Here is a 9435-nt window from a genome sequence, read left to right as displayed (position 1 = left end):
AATTAAATTGTTGTCTTTTTTTTTTTTTTTTTTCCATTTTGTTTTTTGGTACTGGGGATCAAAATTGGGAACTTGCACTTGCAAGGCAGGTGGCAGAACCACTGAGCTAAATCTCCAGCCCTGGAATCCATTAGTTTACAGACCTAAAATGAACTAAATTAGCTAGAAGTTTGATGAAGAATATGAGATATTAACATGGTTAAGTGCCTCTCCACAAAATACATGTTATTCACATAATCGAATCATAAGAAAACATCAGATAAACTGAAAGGGACATTTTTCAAAATGGCTTATACTTTTCAAAGGTATTGTGAAAATCCAAGTGTATGTATGATCCTCAACTGGATCCTGGCACCATTAAGGATCTTACCAGAACTGGTTAAATACTCTAGAACAACTGGTAAAAATTGTTAAAATCTGACAACTGGAAGGCAGTGATATATAAATCTGATTTCTCTTGTGATGGCTGGTTTGTGTTTTATAGAACACTCTGGAGAAAATATAGACTAAAATATTTGGGAGTATTAGGTGGGGCATTGTGTTGGCCTCTTACCCTCAAATAATTCAAATAAAACAGTTCTTAGTACTCTCTGCAGCTACTTTTCAAATGCTTAACTATAATGGCACGTGCATCCTTTGGAACTTAGAGGTGCAGATCTTTCTTCATTTCTTGTCCTTCACCCCCTCCACAAATAATTGTAAAATCATGGTAACACTGTAATTTTTTGGATTTGTTTTGAGGCAAAGTCTCACTCTGTAGTCAGGCTGACCTTCAACTCAGTGATCCTCCTGCCTCAGCTCTCAAGCCCTGGGATTATAAGTATTCATGACCACACCAGACCTGCTAAGTGCATTTTATGAAACTAAGTGAAGCGAGGTCTACCAGCTACTAGGCAGTTCACAAAGCCTGCTAAAGACCAAAATGGATTTGACAGACGAAAACTCAAACAGTAGTGAAGATAAAATAGTCATGGTTTTAGGTAGCTTTCTGCCTCCTCATAAATGTCCCTTTGGGGTTTTGGTCTACTGCAAAAACTATTATACAAGATGTTGGTACTGCTATCAGACTTTCTGGTCAATGAGTCTGTTTGATGTCAAAAGGTAAGTCACATAGCCTGATGGCATTTAATGCTTATGTAGACTGACAGGCCCTTCTCAATAAGTCTTACAACACTGATCAAGACATCAGCATAATGGTCCAGGAATGCCATTAGAGTGAGGAAACAAGTGTTCACCAAGTTTCAAAACCTATCAAGAGTCTGTGTTGTTAGCCTGACTATTATGGACAGTGCTCAGAATTCACGGATTCCACAGGCCACTATGGTGGAGTAGGGGGCAGGGAGCTGTGTTTCAGTCTCAGGCCCAGGCAGAGCTGCCTGATAGCTACTTCTTTCAGGGAAAGAATATAAATGAGGACACATTTTTATGAGGTCTACACTAACAAGTAATTAAATAAAGTATATTACATTCTCCTGTCTTGACAAATATACTTTCTTCATAACTCCCCGGAAGGTTTAGTTCAAAATGGGAATGCTCAACCCCTTGGAAGGTCTGTGTACCACCTATCCCCAGCTAGCTCCCCTTTTCTGCCCACCTCTGAAAGGGTTTCTGAAGGTACCCACTGAGCTCCTCCTTCCCCACCAAAAACATTTGCTTCTCAGACCAAGGCATCTGGCCACTAGACAAAGCCTACAGCACCATGGAGGTAGACCGGGGAGAAGCCCATAAAACACCTGCTGAGCACCCTTAGGGTTGTCTAAGCAAGATTCGGAGAGGGGCCTAGAACAAGAGGGTACGGTGATTGTGCTCCAGGTAGACACAAAGCCTTGATCTCATGAAGGGAATGGCTGGAAAAAGGCCAGGGCGGGTCTTTTGGAGCACTAGGGCCAAGGGCAGAGGTCCTTTTTGCCTGGGTCTAAGGGCAGAGCTATTCCCAATTCTACCTCTAACTTGTGACCTTAGCAAATTAATTTACCATCTGGGGTGACTTTCAGAGATGTTCTATGGTGCCTGGGAAGAAGGCCCCTTGGTTGCCCTCTCTGTGATGTATGCTAGTTCCCAGCTATAGGTGATAGCTAGAGGTGGGTAGGCAAATGGTTCCAGCCAGGCCAATGTGAAATTCTCTTCTGGGAATCACAGAGTGAATAAATACATCAATGACAGCACTAAAGCCCAGGACCGCCAGTGCTGAACTGATCCCAGCACCACTGGTAATTCCATTTGCCTTCTCAGATCACATTTGTTATTCTGCACTACTCCAATAGCCCTCTAATTAATGCAGGGATACTTTGGTTCTAAATATACAAACCTACCATTGCTGCTCCTAAAAATTAAAACAAAACAAGGCTTAAAGAAAACTCTCAGGGGCCAGGGATGGAACTCAGTGGTACCACTCCCTCACTGGAAGTGCAAGGTCCTGAGTTCAATTTCTAGTATGGGGGAAGGAGGGTCCAGGGGGCCTTGCCCTCAGAACTGCTGGGCACTGTGACACATGCCTATAATTTCAGCTCTCTGGGAGGCAGAGGCAGGAGGATCTTAAGTTTGAGGTCAGCCTGGGCAACACAGATGGACCCTGTCTCTAAATACAAAATTCTATAAATGGCTGGGGAACCAGCCCTAAGTTCAATTCCGAATGCTGCAAAGAAAGAAAGACAGAAGGGAGGGTGGGGACAAGGGGTAAAAATGAGAACCAAGACCTGGCATATAAAGGTACAAGATCCCAGTAATGAATGTAACTGTACTGTCTACCTAGAATGTACCAATAAATTCAATTTAAAATAAAAAAAAAGAAAAGAAAGAAAGAAAGACAGACAGACAAACAGAAGGCAAGGGATTTAGCTTAGTACTTTTTTTTTGAGACAGGGTCTCACTACATAGTCGAAACTGACCTGGAACTCACTGTGTAGCCCAGGCCTGTCTCAAACTCACAGCGATCCTCCTGCCTCAGCCTCCCAAGTGCTGGGATTACAGGCATGTGCCACCACACCTGGCAAGCAAAAGAGGGGGGAAAAAAAAAAAAAGAATCACTCTTCAACTGTGCAATTTCTCAAATAATTCATGAAAGAGTAGTAAAGTCGCCACGCAGTATTTCAGAAGCTGACATAAAAACAAATCTTCTGCGTTCCTTGGTACATCACAGACAAATCCCATGTGGCGTATCTAAATTTTAAAGACCTATGATAGAGTAGCCATTGCCAGGTGTTTAATCATGTCCAACAGCCCGACAAGGGGCATGTCTATGTCCCAGCATCTGGGAGGCTGAGAGAAGAGACCTAGCATGAGTTTGAGGCCAGCCTGGGCTACACAGTGAGTACAAGGTCAGCCTGCACTACATAGAGAAACTCTGTCTCAAAAAAAAATCATCTCCAACAGTTTTTAGTAACATGGACAATCCACAAAACAGAAACAAGAGCAGCAAGCAATATGGGCAAGACAGTGGCCTTATATCCAAATCATTCTCCAGAATGACTCCAATTTTCGTATCTTTTATTCCATCATCCTCACAAAACTTCAGGTTACCCTACAAACTTTCAAGGGATTCACACTGTCTATACTCTCACCCTACTCATTCCGTCACTAGGCTGAGTCTGAGAGGTCCCCAGGCTGAAATAAGAAGTCTACCCCACTCTTCAGCAGAAAAAGCTTGCATGTTTGCAGGAAAAACATTTTCAGGATGAGTCAGTAAGAGTCCTGGGAAGAGTTCATGAGGCAGAGAAGCGGTCTCCTTTCTGCCTAGTCCTCACTTCTGCCTTACTTCCTCCACAGCTGGGGCACTGGGCAGGTCAGTAAGTTTCTTCAGGCCTTTCCATCAGCTGTGGACCTGGGCAACAGGACCAGATGTGCTTTCCTGTACTCCACACATATAATAGGCATTTTATATCTCATAGAGCTGGCTGTTTTGGGCGAGGAAAGCTAGAGTGACTCTGCCATTTGTCTGCATCTGTCATTTTGTTTATCCTCCTCCTCTGGGGGAATATTTGTCTAGGTTTGGTGACTGCCAAATTTGCACCTCTCATGCCAACTCAAACATTTCCTCTGGAAAATCCTTTTTGGATACTTCCTTACTACCACTTCATCCTCCCCCGCCCCAGTGGTACTGGAGACTGAACCTAGGGCCCTCATGCTGAACTACATCCCCAATCCCTTTTTTAAAATTTTTAGTAATTCTGGGACAGCCTCAAAATTGCCCACCCTAAGCAAACTGCCCAGGCTGGGCTCAAACTCAATTCTCCTGCCTCAGCCTCCAAGACTGCTGGGATTACAGGCCTGTCACCACACACACAATACCCACTTCATTGGTCTTCTTTATCTGTTGCACAGTAGTGTCTGTATCAGGCTTGTGACAATTCAATTTTGATTAAATCTGTCTTATGATGTCTCCTGGGTACTAAAGGAAGCAAACAAACTACGAGCAGCCTAGGCATTTTCCTACTGCCTTATTTACCATGATGGCACATATAATAGAAAAGCCCAGTATCTTCCTAGATGGTGTGAAAACCACAACTTGTGTTTCCTCTTTGTTTTTTAAAGTTTCTAATTTAGGAGCACAAAGTGTACCTTGAAGCAAAAGTGGCTTTATAACATTTCATTTAACCTAGGGATGGGGGGAAGGGAAGGGAACTCTAACCAGAAATCTTTCACAGGAAAAGGAAGTGGCTTCTATCCCATCCCCATTCTGTATTCTCTGCATAATCCAACTAGTTACTCTGTACAATTTAGCCCAAAGGGTCGAATCTGAATCCAGAATTTTTTAGTTCAAGCATAACTTCAAAATCACAGGGCCACTTCTGCCAAAATGAAAGAGACATGTTATTATAAGGTAAAAAAGCCATAGCTGAAACCCAGTTTGGCCTAGCCTTTCTAGAGTGCTCTCTCAGTAAAGCCACACAAAGACAAGGTTTGGAATCCCAGGGATTGTCATCAGGAATGTATTGAATGTCTCGCAACCTTGGGCTTGGGGTTGGAATCCAGGCTTGAATTGTACAAGTGTAACAGCTGACTAACAATGTCAGCTGGGGAATATTTTGATACCTTCAAATTCAGCCCCATGTAGGAAGAGGCTGCACAAAAAGTTCAGACTGTAGCGCCCTGAGGAGGAATGGTAAAAGCGCCTGCTGGGGCTGCCACACTCTCCTTATAGTGAGATAAAGTGGCTCCCAAAAGAGGTTTCCAGATCCACCCCAGTGGGCACCATCAGAACTGACTCCAGGGAAACTTCCAGCTGTGAATGGCTAACAAAGCTAGGGGCTCTGCATTTGAATGTAAAAGAAGCCTCAATCAGAGAAGCCCTTAAGCCATAAAACCCTGCACACCAGGGCCAAATGTCAGACTTGTAAGAGGGTGTGATTTATAAACTGACAGCACCCACAAAGCTGCTTTTGTACTCCTCTGTTTGTTAACAATTTATCTGCCCTCATCAAACTCATGGAGCTATTCAGATGAAGCCTGACTGCTTGACTGAGCCTCTATGGAGGGGGGACGGGACCAAAGTTTTGGCCAAAACTCCAATGTTCAACTCTGGATAATTACGGTCCTGTGAATAGACACTAAAATTAGGGCTTAATAATTCTTCTGTATCACACTCACAGTATCAAGCTATTCCACTACAAACACAAAAAGAAAAAGAAAAAAAATCTCCAGCACTGCCTTGCTGGAGTCACTAAGAGTTCCACTTTTGTGGTTTTCTGTAAGTCTCTTTAGTGGTTTCTGCACTCTTTAGAATGTCCCCTTTAGAGCAATTTTAACTTGACATTATGACCAGCTGGGTTTTTTTCCTCAACATTTAAATCTACAAAGCAAAAAGCAAATATAGGCTTGGTCATGTCTTTCCTCTCAGTTCAACAAAACCAATTCAGGCCACTTCAAATTGTTTTTCCCATCTCATGATTCCCTTCTCAGGCTCCAATACTAGCTACAGAAACCATCAACTTCTGATTCTTTTCCCACTCCTTAAAATAAATTAAGTTCATGCACCAGATCCAAACAGAGGTTAAACCCCTAAAGTAAACCACATTAAAAAGCATATAACTAAACTGTGTATGGTAGCAGAGGCGTGAAATCTCAGCTACTAAGGAGGCTGAGGCAGGAGGATCGCTGTGAGTTGAAACCAGCCTGGGCTACATAGTGAGTTCCAGATCAGTCTGGACTACACAGTGAGACCCTGTCTGAAAACAAACAAAAAACAAAAAACACAAAAGGGCTAGGGATCTTGCTCAGTGGTAGACTAACTCTGGGTTTAATCTTCAGTACTAAAGGTGGGATGGGTATGCCCCTAATCCTAAGTACTTGAGGAACATAAATTTGAGACTGCCCCAAGCAGCTTGGTGGGACCGTCTCCAAGAAAAAAAAGAGGACTCAGTACGCAGATCCATGGTAGAGTGCTTCCTCTCTTTGTGGGGTACTGGGGATCAAACTAGGGACCTTGTGCTTATGAGGCAGGCGATAGCACCACTGAGCTAAATCCCCAGCCCTGGAGTGCTTCATTAGAAGCTCAAAGCTATGGGTTCAACCACTAGGACACACACACACACACACACACACACACACACACACACACACACAAATTATTTATTTATAATAAGTATTATCAACTATTATTTGATGAAATCAGCCAGGGTATGATGGCACATTGCCTAGAATCAAGCTATTCAAAGAGGCTTAGTCAGGAGGCTCACAAGTTTGAGGCCAGCCCAGGAAATTTAGTGAGATACTATCTGAAAATACAAATTAAAAAAAGGACTAGGGAAAATGTTTTGGGGGGAAAAAAAAAAAAGAGGACAAAGGATATACAGCTCAGTGGTAGAGCACCTGACCCGTCCTGAATTCAATGGGAGGAGGTGTTAAACTGGCTCCAGCACTTAGGACTTATCAAATTGTCTATATGAAAAAAATTATTTGTATAAAAGCAATAGCTTCTGCTCACAACAATCTTTCTGATACTACTCCATGCAGGAGAGGTCAAAACTAGTAGTCCAGATAAGCCACAGAGGCGTGTTCTGTTTGGCCTCCAAACAGCATTCAAAGCAATTTCAGCAGGCTGCCAGTGTTAAAAAATCCGGGCAGTGCATATAAAAAACAGCATTTGCGATTCTCTTGAAAATTCACATCTGGAACTCCTCCCCTCAGAGTAACAGTTGACTGGCACTAGGCAACAGCCAGTTTGAAGGGATAAAGATGGGCCTTGCCCTCAAGACTGCTCCACTGGCCTCGCTTTTCTCATTTGCAATTGACAAGGCCTTGCAACCCCACTAAGCCCCAGGGTTTCTGACCTCCCCTCCCCACGTGGCAAGTACCTACCTTTTTGACCATTGTAGTCTCAGATGAATCAAGTTTTGCTCTCTTGGTGTCAGGTCCATCCTCTACTCCTTGGCTAACTTTGGCAACTTTGGTTTTCTCCCTAGAGGATGACAAGGGGAGGGAACTCAAGAGCTTGTGCTTGCAATGTTGGCAATGGCACCACTGAGCTAAATCCCCAGCCCCTGCCATGATTTCTTAAAAAAAGTATTACCAGCACTGTGTAGGATGGTGGGTAAAGAGCAAAATCTTTGAAGTCAAATAGACGTGGGTTCAAATCCCAACCCTGTCACAAACTACCTGATAAATTGGTGACCCACTCTGTGGAAACAACAGTCCCTGATACCATTAATGCAAGAAGTATAATAATATAAACTACTCAGCACACTGCCCTGCACGTATAAGCTCTCAATAAATGAAAGCAATTACTTTAAACCATCCCAATGGAATCATAAAAGAAATATTCAGCTTTGTTTGGCATTCAGAGGTCCAAGCACTCAGAGGCTAAGACAAGAGGATCACCACAAGTTTAAGACCAGCCTAGGCTACACAGTGAGTTGAAGGCCAGCTTAAACTACATAGCCAGACCCTGTTTCAAAAAACAACAAAAAAGGGCCGGGAATTTAGCTCAGTGGTTCCACTGCCTGCCTCGCAAGCAGAAGAACCCAAGTTCAATCCCTGGTACCCCAAAAAATAAAAAATTAAAAAAACTGCAATCCAACCTTAATTCCTTCCTTATGCTGTGGCAAGCCCATGTTTACTTACCCAACTTTTCGTTACTGTATCTTTACTTATAATATATCCAAAGAAGGAGATATTTCCAAAGCCATACAATGCTCTAACTAGGAGATATCTTGAACATGTTTCTCCTTCCTTCATTTTTAATTTATTGGTAAGAGAAATCTTGGTTACTTCCCTGAGAGACTGAACAAGAGAGGGCAATTCTCAGGCTCTGGGCAGGAAGCTCTACCCCACTACACCAGCCTCTCTTCACCTCTCATTAGCAAGTTGGGGTGGGGGAAGAGTATGTGTCAGAAACTACAGCCAAAAGAACCAACTCACATAGTTTTACAATACTGCATCACCTGCCATCTTTCATGCAGAAGCTACAAATTCAAAACAGTACAGGCCCCATCAAGTGAGAATTACCAGTCTGCAGCCTCAGTATCTGAAATGAAGGAGAAGGTCTGTTCATTCCACTAGAGTAATATACAGATGGACACAGAAGCTTTTCCAAGGTACATCTCTGTTGAGGAAGCTCCAGGGCTATCCATCTACTACCCTTCAAACTGAAGGCATGCTCTTCCTATGCTGAAAAAATAGGTTCAGCACCTCAGGGCCAGACTGATCAAATACTCACATGGTATACTCGGGATACAACTTGCTGTAGGCTTTAGATCATCAGACTCATTCTGGAGGGCAAGGGCCAAACTTCCTACAATTTTGAACCCACAGCCTATTGTATTCAATAAATTGTCAATGGCTTGATTTGAGGATGTTCTAAGTATTACCGTGAAATACTTTCCTTAGATGCTATGATTCCTACCAATAAATAAAACTAAACTTGGAAATACTCTATTCTCCTTTCCACACTCAACTTACTCTACAAACTCATGCTCTCCAAGATTGGCAAATGTGTATCCATGGTAGCCAAAAACATCTCCTGTGAAGAATTTGATGCTGTTTTTGTGACAGATCTGGTCAACATTAACTATGATATCCCTGGAACAGCATGTCAGGCACACCTGCAGGAAGAAAGAAATTGGGTGGGTGTGAGTTTTGCAAACTGTGAATCACTGCCCTCATGTCTAAATAAACCTCAGTGAACAGTCAGTCTCTCAGGGCATACTGAAAGCGTTTCAAACTGGTACAACAGGTTCTTTGCATGCTCTGGGTAGAAGACCAAAGAGAAATTACAGCTTTCAGTGTGTAAAAAATGTAAATTATGTGATAGTCACTTTCTTCAATCAAAAGAAATGTTTAGCTACAAAAGTAAAAGCCGTAAAAAAGTAAAAGCTATTTCATGAATGTTTCCCTTAATCCATGAATATATACAAACTGCACAGTTGTCATGAAAAAGATAGCAATAATTTGGCAAGCTATCTCTAAACTAGAGACTAAACCTATTAAAACTCAGAGAAG

General features: G+C 42.6%; 1 protein-coding gene across 1 annotated transcript in view; it reads right to left on the bottom strand.

The window, feature by feature from the left end:
- The window catches only part of Sae1 (SUMO1 activating enzyme subunit 1), a 72091-nt gene that overhangs the window by 42382 nt on the left and 20274 nt on the right, over positions 1–9435 (bottom strand). Inside the window, exons 4-5 of the mRNA XM_010640831.3 lie at positions 8896–9038; positions 7297–7396 (exon numbers count right to left, since the gene is read on the bottom strand). Coding sequence (XP_010639133.1) covers positions 7297–7396; positions 8896–9038 — 243 coding nt within the window. The remainder of the gene's footprint in view (positions 1–7296; positions 7397–8895; positions 9039–9435) is intronic.

This window comes from Fukomys damarensis, unplaced genomic scaffold (assembly GCF_012274545.1).
Source record: "Fukomys damarensis isolate Sample0158 unplaced genomic scaffold, DMR_v1.0_HiC HiC_scaffold_19, whole genome shotgun sequence".
NCBI classification, from domain to species: Eukaryota; Metazoa; Chordata; class Mammalia; order Rodentia; family Bathyergidae; genus Fukomys; species Fukomys damarensis.
Note: the sequence above shows the minus strand (reverse complement) of the source record. Positions and strands in the feature narration are given on the sequence as shown.